This window comes from Sebastes umbrosus, chromosome 12, assembly GCF_015220745.1.
Source record: "Sebastes umbrosus isolate fSebUmb1 chromosome 12, fSebUmb1.pri, whole genome shotgun sequence".
In the NCBI taxonomy this organism is placed as follows: Eukaryota; Metazoa; Chordata; class Actinopteri; order Perciformes; family Sebastidae; genus Sebastes; species Sebastes umbrosus.
Window position 1 is genome coordinate 31,383,833 of NC_051280.1, and position 18,667 is coordinate 31,402,499.

At 42.9% G+C, this 18,667-nt stretch overlaps 1 protein-coding gene across 5 annotated transcripts in view; it reads right to left on the bottom strand.

Moving 5' to 3' along the window:
* Nucleotides 1-203: 203 nt before the first annotated feature.
* The window catches only part of LOC119498639 (solute carrier organic anion transporter family member 5A1-like), a 30,300-nt gene continuing 11,836 nt past the window's right edge, over nt 204-18,667 (bottom strand). For 4 of the 5 annotated variants that reach the window (XM_037787663.1, XM_037787665.1, XM_037787661.1 and 1 more), the window contains 8 exons: nt 12,282-12,414; nt 11,533-11,750; nt 10,981-11,145; nt 6,672-6,870; nt 3,537-3,696; nt 3,075-3,319; nt 2,868-2,932; nt 204-1,530 (listed from right to left, as the gene is read on the bottom strand). In XM_037787663.1, coding sequence (XP_037643591.1) covers nt 1,010-1,530; nt 2,868-2,932; nt 3,075-3,319; nt 3,537-3,696; nt 6,672-6,870; nt 10,981-11,145; nt 11,533-11,750; nt 12,282-12,414 — 1,706 coding nt within the window. In that variant the 3' untranslated portion in view covers nt 204-1,009. Of the gene's footprint in view, nt 1,531-1,576; nt 1,896-2,867; nt 2,933-3,074; nt 3,320-3,536; nt 3,697-6,671; nt 6,871-10,980; nt 11,146-11,532; nt 11,751-12,281; nt 12,415-18,667 lie in introns of those variants that run through there. The other variant, XM_037787664.1, reaches the window with a different exon arrangement.

Below are 18,667 nucleotides of genomic sequence, written 5' to 3' on the forward strand. Positions count from 1 at the left end.
TGTACGGAGCTGGCAAAAGCCAAACAATCCGACTTCCAGCGGTAATACTACGTATCATTGTGTCAGCGGAGCAACAAAAGGCCTTGCATCGGACAGGAATGCATTCTGTGCGCGCCAAGCTGCTTAGCCCAGTGACATGTTGTCCAGTTGGGTTCTTTTCAAGTGTTTTTAACCCTACAAAAATGACCAAAAAGAACAAAAAAAATGGACACTAAACTTTTTTCACATAGCACCATGCCATCGGTTTCCAGTTCTTAACACTTATTTGCAGTGTATCACATTTCCACAGGTTTTTTTTTTCTTTTCTTTTTTGTTTTTTGTTCCGTGAGAGCGCCGATATGCAGTGTCCGGAAAACAAAAATCACTCGGTGAAGAAATGAAAACACGAATGAAGAAGAAGAAGAAGAAGAAGCACACAGACAGTCAGTGAGGTGACGGGGAAGCAGGAGGATTGGCGAAGCTGAGGTATCTGTTCAGGTGACTCTTATTCCTACAGGGTGACCACAGTCGGTCTGAGGGACGTCCAGTGTGTTTATACTGTACATGTGAGGACCGTGGTGACAGAAGGCACATATTGCCGAGGTGAGGCGGGGGGGGCAGGTGGGTATTTTTGAGCGATGAACTCTCCTCCATCCAAAGTGGGGAAGCGAAGCCTTTGTCCGCCTGCCGCGCCGGCTGATGGATCACAAAGAAAACACCCGGCTGCTTTCAACATTTTCGCCAACGAAGCAGGTTTTTTGTGTCAGAGGAGGGACTCCTGGCCGGATGGTCCCCAAACTGGTCCAACTTTTCATCATTCATCACAGATCTGGAGGTTCTGAATAAATCAGGATGCCCAGTTGATGGTTTTTAACCCACAGAGGCCGGCGGTGCGGACAAAACGTTTCACCGGCCACTTTGAGTTATGAGATGAGAGCGGGACCTTCATGTGATGGTTGGTGCCTTTGACAGCGGCTAAAATTATGTCAGTGGGTGAGACCTGCCTCATCGCCCACCCCGCTTCTGAAGCTCAGACTCGGACTGAAACGTGTTCCAGCGAACGTGCCGGCGCGGGGGCAGGCGGCGCTGCAGGTGGTGGCGCGGCCGCAGGGGGAGGCGTTATTGCTTTAAGCTCGTTGCCGGGGCAACTCTGGGTGCTGACGCCGCGGTTGAGGGGGCCGGCGCGTGGCGGTGCGTTAGCAGGCAGAGCGTTGGGGTCGGTTCGGGGGATGTTGACGGGGCAGGAGCGGGTGCGGGCATGGCCCTTGTGGCCGCCAGGGTGGCAGACGAGGCTGCCCACGGTGTCGACGGGCGACAAGTGGCGCTTGAGCCAACGCTCCACCCGCTCCTCCTTGTACTTGATGGAGTACCAGGTGAGGAAGATGAAGAGGAAGCCGAAGAACTTGAGGCTGGCGGCGAGGCCGAAGTAGACGAAGCGCAGGGAGGTGACGTCGTACTCCCAGCAGGAGCCGTGGACGCCGCAATCCTGCTGCCACAACATGCAGGTGGTGTCGATGACGGCACCGAAGTAAATGGGTGTCGGGATGTAGGCTGAGAGAAGAGAAGGAAAAGGAGAGAGAAGACATAAAAGGAGGAAGAGGAGGAGAGAAAAGAGTGAGGATAAAGAAACAAGAGAAGATAAAGGATGAAAGGAAAGTCAAGAAGGAGAATAGGCAAAGAAGAGAGAGTGAAAAGGAAAGAAGTGAGGGAGAGAGGGAAATGGGAAGAATACAGATGTGAAAATGGTGAGGGGAAGTGAAGACAAGAGAGACAGGGAGAGAGAGAGAGGACAGAAATTACCACACTGAGAAAATCAGGACTGTATATCTAAATCCTGTTTATGTTCCTCCAGTTATTGAGCATCACACTTCTGTAAAGCTGTTGGACTTGTAAGGAACAGATCAAAATGGTCAAAGCTGCAGTAGAAGATGAGATGTGTTCATCCTGGCTCAAACTCCACACCCCCAGTTTGTGTTTCTATTCTGACTGATTCATACTGACAGCAGATCTCTGATCGTTCCGTCTATCAAATCCAATTTACCTCCTTATTCAGGAGAGCAGCGACGTCGAGGCATTAAATAGATAACATCTAATTTCCTGATGCTTAATCAGCTCGACGGTCAGCAGTTACAGAACGTGCAGTGCATTTACCATCGATGCATTTAGCTGACGCTCTTTTCCTCTGTACAGCTGCACTTATACAGATTTCCGATTATTCAACTATTGTCGTTGGGTAGGTATTCAGTTTTCAATTTTGGAATTTGTTTTTTTTTATCCTCTCGGGATTACAAATATGCATAAAAAACACCAAACTATCTGGAAAATTCTTGCAGAAAGTGTTGCAGCGCTATGGCGTCCTTCTCAGCCGAGAACGGAAAAATGTCCTTCCTGAGTAAGGTCATGGAGACAAGCCAAGCCCCTCGTCGCCGTTGCTTATGTCGGAGTGCAACCCATGTGAGGCTCGGGCCAAAAGGAAGGAGAGGAAGTCGCCGCAGGCTGCATTACGCACGGGCTTACAGCTGGGCACTGCTGGAGAGACGGTGAGTGGAGACGGCAGGCTCAAAACGGCGCCGTTTAGGAGGAGAGGATCCGCAACGAGATTTTGAGGCCAAAAACGTGTGCGCGGGGCGTTCACGCGAGGCGTTACCATAGCACCCGTGGACTCATCATGACACATGACGTGTTTTTCGCTGTTGATTGCTATCGACGTTCCGGAGCCCCAAAAATGGTATTCGGGACAGCCCGAAAAATATCACCGCTGATATTCTACCTTTTCATTTTCATGTTAAAAACAAACCTTGTAAAAAATACTGAGGAGTAAAATGTCACCATAAAAAGACAAACTAAAGAAGTAGTTTTCTGTTTTGTCCTGTAGTTTTTTTACTCACCAAGAGTCCTGAGAAGAACAAACTGCATTCCCAGAGCGAACGGCCTCTCCTGCTCCGCTACAGACCTGCAACACACAGAACCACACAGAAAGGTCAAGACTGAGGAACTTCATAGAAATAGAGGATGATGTGAACCAAACAGTGGTGGAATGTAACTTAAGTACATTTCGTCTATCGATACAAATATTTAATTTTAGAGGGTCATACCTGAGCGTGACGATGATGGCGGAGGGCTGGGCGCAGGCAGTGATGAGCGTGACGATGAAGAGGAAGATGAGGAAGGGGATGAGGGTGCTGCAGGTGCGGTCGCACTTCCCCGACACGGCGTAGCCGTTCTCGTTCAGGTAGGTCTTGACGATGACGAGCTGCAGCTGGTTGCTGCCCTGACCACTGGACGACGGCGTGATGACCTGCCGGCTCTGGACGCAGGCGCAGTCCGAGTAGTTACGGATCTGGAGGTAAGTTACGAATATGTATGAAGGTTCAGGTACTGTAAGATCATCATCAACAAGACTGCCAGCCTCACATGAAATCACAACATTTCAATAATTCTATTAAGATCTTACAATTAGACCATCACAGAAACATTAGATGTGTAAAAGCTTGATATTCTTTTGAACTTTTTAGAGTTTTGTCGGTGAATCCCTCCCGGCCTCTTCGGCCTCTTACCCCGGTGCTGTCGTTGGACACGCTGTTGCAGCCGGCCAGGCAGGGGTTGAAGTACGTGATGCCATCGGAGCCGCAGACTGGAGCGTACTCGTGGATTTTACAGCCGCAGTTCACATTACAACCTCCGGTCAGGTTCCTCTGGGTCATGGTGAGAGTCGGTCTGGAGACAGAAAAAAGACAGCAGCTTGTTAGGTTTTGCATTTTAACCCTCTGACCCCCCGAGCAGTTCCAGGGCAATTCTTTTGCTCCGGTCACATTTTACTCACTGTGGTCTTGTTTTTTATTACTGTATATAAATCCTGCACCTCTATGGAAACAGCACAATCATGAACTCAACAATGTCTTTTGTGCAGCATAACACAGTTATGAAATGCCATAAATCATAAAAAAAGGAAAAGAACGTAAATTGAAGAAGATGGGCAGAATAAAGAAAGGTTGGAAAGGGAAAGTAAAGTGATGGATGAGGACAGAAAGGACAGGGACAATGATGAGGAGAGAGGGATGTGGAAACAAGACGGAAAGACAAGATACAAGGAGGAAGAAAGGATGAGAGATTAGAGGGTAAAAAAAGAGGGCGTTAAGGAGGAGATGAAAAGAAAAGGATGAATGAGAAAGGCAGACTGGAAGAAGTAGAAAGAATGATGGAGGAGGGATGAGAGAGGGGATAAAAGAACAAAAGATTATAAGACAAAGAGGATATTGAAAGGAACAAAAGACCAGAGAAATTAAAGAGATAAAAAAGGGCATTAAATAAACAGAGCTAGAGATGAAGAGAGGAGGGCAAGAAGGACAGACAGACAGACTGAAAGAGGGAAATAAAAAAGACCAGAGGGAGAGAAAAAACGAAGGCAGTCAGCCAAACATCGTCTCTTCCAAGCTGTCCTTGGACATTTTCCATCGTTGCCATGTAATCGCTCTCAGGGACGCTCCGTCCAAAAGAAAACGCCTCCGATTACTGGCTCGCTCTCTGATATCCTGCACCGATCTGAACACTCGCTTCCTCCCCGACGCCGGCCACAGATGGGGCGATAAAAACTACCACTGACTCGGGCACACCGGGAAGTGATTTCGTGTGAGAAAGGGCAAACTGCAGTCAGTAAACGGCTGTCTCCGATATAAGTGAAAGCCTCCCGGGACGACAACGAGACCTGAGAGAAGTGACCCCAAGAGAGGTTATAAATCTGTTTTTAGTGGATGTTAATGGTTGATCACGGTGAAAGCTGCTTCTATGTATTTATGCCAAAACTCAAAAGTCTGTCTCTGCACAAAATGTATGACAACGAAATATAACCCAAAAAATTTGTAATTAAAACTGTGATGAAAACAAAGTTATTTATTTGTTGTACCAAAGGTTTGATTTTGATATTTAGGGCTGCGACTAATTATTACTCTTGTTATAGATTGGTCTTCTGCTTTTTTCCTTGATAAATCAATTTCTAATTTTGTCAATAAAATGTTGGAAAATTGTGAAATATGCCAATAACAATTGTCTAGAGTTCAAGGTGACCTCTTCAAAATGTTTGTTTTGTTTCGCCGAAACCCCGAAAAATATTAGTTAACTATTATATATGACAAAGATCAGCAGCAAATCCAAACCTTTGAGCAGCTAGAACTAGAAAATGTTTGGTATTTGTACTGGAAAAAATTATTAATTGATTATAAAAACAGCTGCCGATTAATTTTCTATTGATCAGCTACTGTATTTGTTCCACCTCTAAACCTGTTTTAACTGAAACTGGTGAATTGGAGGTTAAAAACCATGTTTAGGAGGCCGGTCACGCTTTCCCCTCACAATGCAGGATGTGTTGCTAAACATTCAAGTATTAATTAAAATTACTAGGGCTGTCGATCGATACATTTAATCGTGATTAATCACACATTTTTTATCTGTTCCAAATGTACCTTAGAGGGAGATTTATCAAGTATAAAATACAACATTGGAGTGGACAAATATGCTGCTTTATGCAAATGTATGTATATATTTATTACTGGAAATCAATTAACAACACAAAACAATGACAAATATTGACTATGACTTGCCCCAAACTGCATGTGATTATCATAAAGTGGGCATGTCTGTAACGGGGAGACTCGTGGGTACCCAAATAACCCATTTTCATTCACGTATCTTGATGTCAGAGGTCAAGAGACTCCTTTGAAAAAGGCCATGCCAGTTTTTCCTCGCCAAGATTTTGCTCAAGTTTGGAGCGTTATTTAGCCTCCTTTATGACATGCTATGACATAGTTGGTACCAACGGATTCCTTAGGTTTTTCTAGTTCAATAAGATACCAGTATCTTCACTATAGCTTTAAAATTGAGCCCGCTACAACCTAAAAATCGCAAGCTGTATTAATGCGTTAAAGAAATTAGTAGCGTTAAAGCGAATTTGCGTTAACGCGTTCACGTTAACTTTGACAGTATTACATTCTAATCCTGTTCTGAATTTATTCATTTTTAAAAAGCAATTATTTAGTAATGAAAAAGAACAAGAGTATAGATAAAGAACTGAACCGATAAGGAGTATCAAGAGCAGCACCATGAATAAAATCCTAGCGATACCGATCCCTATATCACATCTTTTATCTTAAGCTGGTGAAGATGTTTGTCTGGGGGATTGAAACATCCATCAGGTTACAGCAGAGGAGTGTGTTTAACTGGATCAGCATAACAGGCTTGGACAGAGACAGAGAATAAGACAGACAAAGGAGAAAGAGAGACTATTCATGTGTTGAGATGACGTTAAAATAGTCACCAAGGCTACGTCTCTTTCTAAACCTGCCCTCTCTCTTTCAGCCTCTTTCATAATTCTGTGTTTTTCTCTGTGGGTGTTATTTTTTTTCAACTCTTCCTCCGCAGCCTGTTCGTCTCTTACTTCTGTCTACTTGTTCTCTCCTGTCTGTATCTCTACCTTCCTTCTCTCCTTTATCCTTTGAGTGTGCTTTGGGCTGCCTCCCTCCGTCCTCCACAATCACATCACTGTGGAAACCGCACACCGAACTCTACATCTTCAATTAAGATTCGACACAAAACAAGACAGCCTCGACGCTGCACTGACGTGCTTCTTCCTCGTCAGCAGTGATACATGACAGCCCACCGCTTCCCCGAATTTCACCCTCCCAGTTTCCCCTCCTCACCCGGTGGTGTAGGGGATGTTGATTCCTCCCAGGTTGATGCTCTCGCAGCCCACGATGAACAGCGTGGAGAAGCAGAGCAGGGAGACGCCGCTGCAGATCATAGCCAGCTTGGCCGACTCGCGAGCTCCCAGCTTCAGCTTCTTAATGATGTAACCGCCCAAGACGATGCCCACGCCGGCGCTGGGCACAATAATCACACCTGGGGGGGGGAGGGAGAAAGGTACATATTAGAAATTCAGAGAACTCTCTTATTCATACAGCTTCTACTCAAAGCATCTTACAGTTAGTCTAGTAAGATAAAATTGTAAAATGATATTATAAAAGCAGGAGACAGGGCAGAGAAATGTGGTCCAATGAGAATGTACCTTAAGTCTTATGTCCCTAGTGTAGATTAAAAACTCCACAAATCACCGTTTTCTATATTAACAATGAATCAAAAGACTTCTTTGTCATTCACACTAGTAAGCCCACAGAAAATGTGTCCCAACTCTGCAGCTCTAACAAGCACTTTTTAGACTAACTGGTGGAGAAAGTGGAGCATTTAGCAGCTAAATTGACAGATATTTTTGGTGGTGGAGACCAAACCAGAGCTAAAAAGAGAGTGAATATTGAGTTACACTCATCAGGTGGACACAAACACGACTCCACATGAAAGATAATGTTTCATTTACAATTTAACCTTAACAATGGTGGGATTAGGTATACCTAATATTGCATTTATGCAATGTTGTCAGAGCAGGAAGACCAGGAAAAACCTCCCGTTATTCACACTCTGGGGTGTTCACACATTATAAGATTCTGCCTGCTGCTAGCCTTTTAGTCATTTCAATGGCTTTAATTAGCTACGTTTGTGGTGTTACATATCTGTAGCAGTTTCTTAACAAATGAAACCAGATAAAAAATAAACTGTGAATAAACTATAGTGTTAATATTGGATTTCATGTAGATGCCAGCGACGGAGGCATTGCAGCCAAGTTGTCATTCTTTTTACAAAGTGTTGAATAGCTACAAAACAGCTTGACCTTGTTTTGGAAGCCAAGCAGTTCTTCTATTACTCTTTCAAAGATTTTAAAAGTCATAGATTACTTTGAAGCTCAACAAATTGAATCCGCTGTAAATTATAACTGTGGTCTTTGCAGCCTTCAATGACAAGACAAATCAATAAACGTAGCACAAGTTATACGTTTTAAAACAAAAACGTATTAGTGTGGATGTAGCCTAGGGATGTATTGTGATGTTTTGTAATGTAAATGGATAAGCAAAGCAAAGACGAACAGTATGCCAAGAAGACTGGTTTTCATTTTCAGAAACAGCCACATTAAATGTAGGAACTCCTCGGCTAAATGGAAAGTGACTGATCCGTCTTTCCCGAAAAAGATGTAAAGTTTGTCCAATCAAAAGAGATGACAATCTGATGAGACAGATGCTTCATTAGACCTCTCATGAACCAAAAAAAGGCTGAGCATGACCTCCTACTATGGGTACATAGCACTGAACAAAATACTAAACAAGCCAGGGCACAAAATGATTACCAACACTTGTCATACTTATTCTCTTGAGGGATAGAACCACAAACCCTTGCAAGTGGTGATAGTGCCTTGCTCTACCAAATCACAGCCATACTCCACAGACTTAACAGCTAATATCAAACTGGGGTCCTGTGACCTTCACAAGTCTGTGAGCAGGAATGTTTTGATTTCACCCACTAGAGGCTGGCATCATATAAAACTATGTATGAGTGGCAGCTTTAATCACAGACTTCACAGCCCACTCCACCGACAGCTGAGACAGTTACGCAACTCAACACTAAAACATTTGATAACAAAAGTCTTCCGAGATGGAATTTCTTTGGAGAAAATCTTACCAATGCGAGTATGAATAAAAGGTTTCTAAAACTATATCAAAATAAAGATTTTGTTGAATACAATTTGTTGGTTCAGTGTTTAAAAACTTCAGCCATCAATAATGGAGCTTTCTGTGTGGAAAGTTAAGATGACTCACGGTACCAGCAAGTGTGACTAATGATGAACTGCACTTTGCAATTTAATTTTTTTTTTTTTTTTCAAAAGATGATTTTTTAATCAAACTCTTGAAAATTGCAGTAAGCAAATAATTATATAATATTATAATTTTTGCTTGCTGTTTTAAGTCTAGACATCCAAAGACCTGTGACTCTTTTAGTCATACATTTAGTTGGAGAAGGCATCAACATTTTCAAAACATCATTCTGGTACAAATTATTCAACTAAGGAAGGTTGGCCAGTTGAAAACAGACACCTGCGTGTCATGATAGTGAAATAATACAGATATACAGTGTTTTAGCGTCTGTGCATCTGCAAACATGTCCCTGAAACCTGGAGAGAAAAGCAAAGGCGTCACCTTAACGTCCAAATACTTTTGCTATCAACAGCCACAGAATACCAAAATAGCCACCATCACTAAAAAAGGACATCAGGTCTGAGCAGAACATTCCTCTCAGCTTCTTGACTTATCAGCCACAGCAGAGAGCTGAGTGCCTCTTATCTGTAAGATACACACCTGACAGACTGAAGATTCCTTTGACACAATGCTATACTCCTCTACGGTTGGTCATTTCACTTCTATAACAGAGAGATGAGCTGGTCTATAGAACGATGACAGCGTCAACAAAGAAGTGACCTTTTCTTTACTAAGACTCAAAGGGCCCTATTTAAACTATCTATAGCGCGTGGTCTAAAGTGCTAGGCGCAATTGCATTTAGGGCGTGTCCATCTCCACTTTTGCTAGTTAAGCGGCGCATAATCTGGGCGCAAAAGTAAAACCCTCTGGCTTTGTCCGAAATCGCATACTATGCACTAAATACTCAATATGTGTACCACTGTCCAACATACTTTTGTGTGAATAAACAGTAGTATGTATCTTTTCGGACGCACTGAGCAGTAGTTTACGTCGTCACTTTCTGAGAGCCTCCTTGCCAGTTGGAGACGTGTAACCATGGTAACCTGTGTCAACCTCATGTGACCAAAACGACGGTTTGTGAGAAATCAAAGTCTGAATTGATTTAAAATACATTTAACGCCTAGCAAAGTGAAATCTTGTACTTATAATTAAATTTAAGCGTTATTGACATTACAGAGCTGTCCATCAACGTCCGTTGTTACTACCGCATTGCATTGTGGGATATTTATACCGCCGTAGTGTCCAGCGTTGCATACTGTAATATTTCACAGGAAATAGTATGCACATACTATTGGTTTCATACTAAGGTTTCAAACATAATAAAAAGTCTCACATACTGTTTTAGCGGACTAAATAGCATGATGTAGTACGGAATTTCGGACGCAACCTCTGTTTTACTGCATTTCAACAGAATTGCATTGCTATGACCCAAACATGAACAGCTTTGGGTCCATGTTTTCTTCCTGTTAGCGGATTCACATACAATGCAACCTGGACAAACTTAAACTGTTTACGACGGCTTCTTTCAAAGGCCCAGCTTCTGAATACGGGCTGTGTGTATTTCTCTATGGATTGAGCATTTTGATACTTTCACAGTATTCATTTAGCACTAAAACAGGCTTTATAATAATAAATACTCACTTTTTAATATATAAGACATTTAAAAAATATGTACAATATGTCTGTTTTCACAATTAAAGCTGTACAGTTTGTGCAAGAAATGTGCAAAATATTGATCATCTATTGGATGTAACTTTTGGCATTTTAGAATACAACATTAGCATGTTGTAAAGCCAACAATCTTTTATATGTTGCCTTTAGCAAGGTAGCTTGTTAATATGCTGTGTGTGTGTGAGCATGTGATGTATTAGCCTATATGCCTGTTTAAGCATGCATGTGATTGTGAGTGCATGTAGAGTGCATTTGTGCTTGTATCTGTGTGTATGTGATGCACTCAGTGCCCCAGCTGTGTCCCAGGTGCCCCCTTCATTTGAAGACCAGCAGTTTCTTTATTATTAATGTGTGTTGGCTTGCAGCTCTCTGCTGCTTCTCTAAGATAAAAACCAGCAGAGCAGCTGAACTGGCAGAAATTTTAAGTCCTGTGTGTTGTATGAATATTCTGGTCTGTCTGAGTCCTGTCTGTGCTGCTGTAGAGACGTAAAGGGGAGTTCAGAGAGGAAGGCTGCGAACATGTTTGTCTTTAATAAAAACCTATTTTGAAACATCACATTTAAGTGTATGAATGCCGATCGGTGGAGACAACCACACACCAGTTTTTCAGACAAAGATTACAGAGTGGATCAGAAATTTGATCTGGTGATGAGGTAACTTTGCTGCTTCAGCACAATGTGGCGTGTGTGATCCAGCTCACCGGTGTAGATGCTGGCGCTAGAGGCCGGGATGCCGAACTGAGACTCGATGAACTTGGGGATGAAGGTGATGAATGCGGTGACTATGGCGCTTTCTGCCGTGTAGGAGAGGCTGACGAACAAGAAGGTCACGTTGCTCAGGATCCTCACCGCTGCTTTGGGCAGGTCTGCAGGAGAAGAAGAGAGGAAAGGGTTTTATTTGTTGTTTATTGTAAAGAAGTTATTTGTTCCTGACAGAACCCTCTGTCCTGACCGAATCATAAAAGTATTGTGTTGTTGATTTCTCCTGAAATATATGAGAACAAATTACTTCATGTTTATAAAACATAACACTGATGTGAACCTACAGAGAAAAGAGCAGAAGTACTATATCTATATAACTACTATATAACTAAACTTTAAAGACAGATGTTGACCAGCTGGACTCATATTTTACACTCTGTTATTTTAAAGAGGAGCAAACACGCACAACTCTGAGAGACCCTCCATTTAAAGTCGACATCATCAGTGACATCAGCAGCCCTTTGCTGGCACGTCGCAGTATTTCCCGGTACCTTTAATGTCCTTTCCGAAGCCCATGGATGAGGTGACCGCCTGGTTCTTGTTGTTGGTCTTCTCCTTGAGGACGTCGTCGTCGCTGGACAGGTCGTCCATGCTCACCTTTTTCCTCCTCTTCTTCTTCTTGTGTCGGGGTGGCAGCTTCTTGGGGAAGAAGAACATGGGGAAGATGACCAGCAGCATGGCCACGGCACACAGCAGGAACCCGCTCCACCTAGACAGATGAGGTCAGTCGAGTCAGTCGTGGATGTGACACTTCTCTTAGTCTGAACTTGGTATCATTTTATCTATGTGCCTCATTATTGTGCACATAAATAAATAAATAAACTGTCATCAGGCTTGAAAATCACCGGTACACTCATCCATCCCCTTCCTGCTATCATCACCTATAATTCATGTAGGAAGCCAGCGGCTGTTAGCTAGTGAGTCACTGGTTATGCTGTCAGTTAGAGGATGGCATCACTGAGAGCTGGAAATAGATGACTAACAATATAATAAAAAAATATAACAATAATATAAGATATGTAAAAAAAAAAAAAAAACATGACCTAAAGAGCAAACATGCATCTTATGTGTTTAAAGTGATGTTGCATTTTGGTAGATTCTTGCACACAGTATAATTTAAAATGGGGTTGATTGTCTTTATTGGTTGCAGTTTTTCTCCTCTTGTTTCACTCCTATGCTTCAATAATCACACTCTGTATATTACACTTCAACCAGCCCAAAGCAGCCAGATTGTTCTCACCAGTTGCCGATGAAGCGGGGGTCACTTTGATCGATGTTGACGACGGTCTTGGGGTCCACGTAGAAGCCGATGAGGACTCCTCCCAGCAGGTAACCAGCTGCTGGACCCAGTGCTCCCATCACATACATGATGGCTGAGGAGAGGAGAGGAGAAACGAGATAAGAGTAGAGATCAAACTTTAAAGCTGCAATAAACAAGCATAAAAACAAATGCCTTTGTATTGTCCTTCCTTTTTTCCTCCACAGACTAAAAGGAGTGATCAGGAAAACACACGTAGTGGCAGGAGAAAGAGCACCAGTAGGTGTGATCCCTGATTTTTGCTCAGTATTTAGCCAGGTGTCATCCTCATCACTTTCCCGGACTGTCTGTGTCTTATGAAGATGATTTTAGCAACATCGGTCTGAGAGGAACGACTGTATGTCAACGTTTTTCAATTACCCAAACTCAACACCTATCTGTAACCCTTATGTAACGCTTCAAATCAACCTAATCTAGCTTTAAGAGCGGGGTACAAAAGGCCATGTGTGTGGGTCATGTGTGCAGATCATATGACCACGTAATAAGGGGCCTGCTTGAGGCTGAGAATAAGATTTCTCCAATTAGAGGGAATTAACATCTTTGAGTCCTTGGCTGGAGTTGAAAGCAAAAAAACACAAAAATCCGGTGGCGTGACTTAAAAACTCAAAGCTGGGCCAGGCACTGGACCAGACTGGACGTTATCTAACTGTCAGAGTCCTGGGAACTCACTGGGAGCTCTGTGTTCATATCAGCAGGAGTTTCAAAGTCGCCTCGTGTAGAATTTTTAATCACCAGAGTTGTGCTTTTCAAAATAAAATGACAACTCGTAAGTGATGCATCAACAGCTGTCATGGCTGACTGTGGGGACTAAATGAAAATCTAATCTTCTGTTATTTGGAATAACACACTGCACGTACAGAAAACAAGTATATATAAAAGTCTCTCTTGGGGATTGAACGGCCACTATAACAGACTATTTCCATACAGTTGATTATTTAAATGAACCTCAGAACAACTAGCAGCTTCTTTGTGGAAGCTAGTGGGGAATAAAACAGGTGTCTCCCACACCAGAGAAACTTCCTTCAGCAGAAATAGTAGCAATGAAAACTGTTGACAGTAAGGACTGGGAATAATCAAGAGTAACGTGACATTATTTTCCTATTTCTATTGACCTCTTTTGTGTTGTGGTGGAGGCGGATATCACAGAGACAGATATACGACCACATAAAAGCAAATCTCCCATCACGGCTGGATAACACTAGCAGGACTAACACACTAATGCATCCTTTTTTTTGGTACAGCATGGTATTAATCAATGACACTGGCTCACTCGTAACCTCCAGTTGTCTCTCCCCTCCCCACCAGCCTCCACCTCTCTCTCCTCATTTTGCTTTTTAAAATAATCAGCTATAGACCGCTTCATTTTTGGAACACGGTAGCAGCTAAATGGATCGTTTCATGGAGCCGCTACGTACACGTGCATCACGCGCTGTGCACCGCTACGTACTTCCTCAAGAGTGATGGTAATAGAAATAGAATATATATTTTATTTCTATAGGCTAGAGTTTTTTTTGTAAATTAAATTAAATTTTTTGTGAATTGACACTTTAAAGGGACTATTTGTAACTTTGTAAGCGCATAAATGTAGCGGGTCGTCACACATGCACGCTCGCATATGCGCGTTCGCGTGTAGCCGCTGTACCCTCCTCCTCTGCCTGCTCTCCTTCACTCAGACAGCTCAGCTCGCTCCACCTCTAGACGTGAACGCGCGCTCACTCCACACTGCAGAAGAGTTAGTTTAGCTCTGAGAATATCTAGTGAATGTACAGGGGACGTTTGTGCAGAAATAAATGCTGCAGCTCCTCCAGACCAACAGAGGTTTCCCGTGTCTTGTGAAATGACGGAGCTCTACAGAGATTTACGTTGTCTTCTCGTTACGGACCGGGTGCCGGTGTCTCCCCTGCTCTCTCCAGCTGCGGGCGGAGAGAGCAGGGAGACACGCTGCAGAGCCCCGCTGCCTCAGCCTGCACTTAGGCAGGAAAAGCCAACACTAGGATCAGATCGAAATCATGTTCATGGAGAGACCTTCGTCTGGTCAGCTAACATTACTGCCAAGCAGCTGAAATATAGAGTGATATTGTGGTTTTAGCTGACGTGTGTCGCCTCACTGTTTTGAGCGATGCTCGTTCAGGTATATTTAGAGCGAGCAAGCGCGAGCCCGACGCTGACTTTCGTTGATTTCACGGCCACAGGTGTCGCTGTTAAGAAGCATTTCTGAAAGTTACAAATAGTCCCTTTAATGAGAAAAGTTTCCTACATCGATTCATATAGAGCAAATGTACGCAAAATGAATAAAATAACCAACTGAATGTTCTATGTGACCACGATCCACTGTTATGCATTAACATGATTAAAGCTGCAATGATTATTTTCATTATTTGTCAATTTGACGATTATTTTTTACCATTAATCGCTTTTTCTTTATAAAGTATAACATGTTTAAACACGAGAAAATAATTGACATTACTATTTCCTAAATTGCGTTTGAGTCAAACCCCCAAACATATTCAATTTATAGTGAAATAAAACAGACTGAACCAGCAAAAAGAGAATGAAAAATGCCCCTAAATTAGTTAAACAATTAATGCATTATCAAAATTGTTAATTCATATTTTGTCAATTAATAAAGTCAGCACAAATTGTGAAAAACAACATTTACATGAGGTAAGATTTTGTCCATAATGACCAGCCCTAATGAATGAAAACTGATCATTTGTTTAACTGATAGGCCCTTTCCCATCAAATCTCCAAGATATTCCACAAACTGACAGCATCAGCACGGTCACTGTAGTTTCCCATCTGCAGAGCATCTTCACAGAGGGATAGTTCCTGAACCCCGCACTCGCCCCGCCACACTATTACATCATCTGACTGGGATAGCCAGAGCCTGGGATGATAAAGCATCGGGATGGGATTGAGAGCTTGGGCTTTCCAAGGGGACCCAGCGGCATCATGGATAATCCCTTATCTAGCAGGAGAAGAGGGAAAACCCTCGGCTGGCGGGCTGCCGTGTTACGCAACGTGATGCAGACCATCAGCAGAGGGATGAAAGACGATCAGGCTGCTGGTGGTAAAGACCGGCGACTGGGCACCGCTTGACAATAGAATAGAAATAATTTTGTTTTACTTTCGTAGGCGGGCTCTGCTGCTGGGCGCCGACGTTGCAATGGAACGATCAATTGACTTTCACTTCTTATCAATGTACGTTCTTTGACGGCAGTCCTCAAACCAATGGGTGACATCATGGTGACGACGTCTACTTCTTATATACATGTCTATGGTTTTAGGTTTCAGATTGGATAGACCAGCTGGACTTGTATCATCAACGGCTTTGATCAGACAGTCCATAGTGACCACTTCAAAAGACATAAATGTAATGTATCCTGTGATCCAGTACGCTGAAGCTACACAATGTGCCTTTTTAATATGTTGCCTGTTATACAACACCTAGATTCAGCCAAGCAGTCTGATCTGGTTTAAGACACATTCTGAACTGTGCTGAGTCATGTTTAACTGGCTGCAACAGCAGCTCTAGAGGTGAGCAGGTAGTCAATTAGCAAACGTTCATTTCATACTTTTTCCTTCCTTTCTGTACACGTAACTGAGAGGCAACTTTCTATAATAATAATGGTGTGTTGAATACACTATAATAATACCCTACCATGTCATAATGCCCTCTGCAGGGTTCCTCACAGTGATTATCGGCACTCTGGTGCTGCCAAGGTGTTGCATCACCATCACACACACACACACACACACACACACACACACACACACACACACACACACACACACACACACACACACACACACACACACACACACACAATGATGTTGTTACTGCATCTGTAGTCATCTGCAGCTCTACAACCCTGATTACATGAGTCTGGACCTGCTGGGCCTGCGACACACACCCCAACACGGCCGTAAAAGAGATTGATGGCCGCTGTAAATCAGAGGAGAAGCTAATAAAATAAATAATAAATGTAAAAATGTAATTTTGAAATGACTTGTGTGTGGCTTTCAGAAAGATGTGAACCTCAATCAACATAGCACAACGCTTGTATGCTTTCAATCCATTTAACATAAATCAAAAACATAAATCAGGATCGGGAGTTGCCAAGTTTCATTGGAGGTTTCATTAGATCTTCGCCAGTTGATGGACGGGTTTATTTGTGAGTTTTTACACGCTATAAAACTACAGCAGAGAGAGAGAGAGAGAGAGAGAAGTCATGTGACACAGTGTCTGGAGAGACAGACAGCTGAGGCCAGGCCAGGCCAGGCCGGGCCGTGGCGAGATGATTGGAACAACAACAATGAAATGTTATGGGATGACGGACAGCGTTGTCATGGCAACCTGCTGACACAGCACTGTCTCGTTACAACTTCCCAACGGGCTGCCAGCGCCGAAATCAGCCTCCCCCTGCCTCCATGAAATCTGTGAACAGGCTTACTGCAGGTTTTTGGAGTAATTTCCTGATGCTCAGTTTGTCTGTGTTCAACGTGCTGCTGGACAACACGGCTGTCAGTCTACAGCTGAACATTTACAAGTATTAAAACCACCGAGTGATCTCCAGAGATTTAGCATTAAAGTGCCATAAAGAAAGGGACTCACAAGAAACAGATATTTAAAAACAATAGTCAAAATCTGACTGTTAGTACATGGCATGGAATATGCTCCAAAAACATTGGATCTTCACTTCCCATAATGCGACTTGATAGCTTCTCCTCATTAGACCTTCTCTGCCCCCGTAAATGACATGACCTTCAAACTGTACAACCCAAATTTGTAACACAGGCTTTCCATAAAGAAATTAAGTCTCCAAGTAAAGGCTGGCCCACGCTAAAACAGATGTTGAAAATGTGAGAGACTCCACACATAATGACATGTTATGTTAAATTTAACAGTTTTGTTTCTATAGTGTGTGGAGAGCAACGATTTGGCCATGAAGTCATGGAGACACGTTAAATAAACACTCATGTTGTTCCCACAAATGAACGATCTGGTTGATCTCGGCACCTGTCTGTGTCCCTGCCTGTGGTGTTGCTGCATCTTGTCCGGGGCACGAGCAAGATGCACGGCGGGCTGTATGTCATTTCCAGTAAATATCACAATATAAAACGTGTGATTTCTGTTTTCTACAAATGTAGATAGCATGTACTACTAACCCATCTTTTAAGTGGTTACGTCTCCAGTACGATGTGGAACACACAGCTGATGTGTACGTGGTTTGTTTACATGACGTAGCAGAAGTGCATATTTAATGGATTCAGTGTCACAACAAGAGTGTTTTAGGTTTAGTCTATTTCAAACTACAAAAGCAGTTTATAGCCACATGTTTATATTCAACACCACCACCCGCATATCATCTCCGTTCATCCCACTGATGTAGCGAGTATTACGTTTTCAGTAACCTGTAATCTGTGAACGCAGCAGTGCAGTGTGTGTACAGTTTAGGATACTTGTCGGTGAATAAATGCTACAACTCCCGTGGCTTTCTTGGGGTTAGCCCCAAAGTTAGGCATAACGTCGGCTCAGGCTCTTAAGGTGGGCTGGCTTTGGTCCAGCTATTGACCAATTGTTTCACACTGAAGTGCAAAAGGAAAAAAATATGCAACATATACAAGTGGACCAAATGGATGTCTAGGTTTTAATGTCAACAAAAATTTGACCATTTGGTAAATGCTTTTATCCAAAGTACCTGGCAACACCATGAGTGCATACGTTATGCTATTAGTGACCCCAGCAGGTGTTTGAACCACTAACTCTGCCTGTCTAAGTGCCTTCCTCCTTCAGCTGTTCAGCTTCGCAGAACATTCTGATTTCATCGTCTACTCACACCAGCCGATAAAAGCCCTCTGAATTGAACTCTCTGAGTAGTGTAAAGACGCTTCCACTGACGCGCTCCACATGGCGGATCACTGCTAGATCAATATTTGTGAACACAAACTGTTCCCTGATAAACCAGGGAGCACGATAACCAAACCTCATGGCAGGAGGACGAGAGGCTTTTAAGAACATCTGAAGCTCTTCATCAGGAGAGAAAATGTTTCATTGTACTGGAAGCCTCAGTGTCCTCAATGTAAAAATGTAGGCAAAATGCAGCTTGTCTTAAATAAACAGATGCACTCTTCTGGGAATGTTTAGTTGAGAGAAAATTACCTGACAACAGTTTTAAGTAGGGCTTTCAAATTTAACGCGATAAACTCATTAATGCAAATTTGTTTTAATGACACTAATTTCTTTAACGCAACTTGAGATGTTTAGGTTGTAGCGGGTTCAGTTTTAAAGTTAGAGTGAAGATACT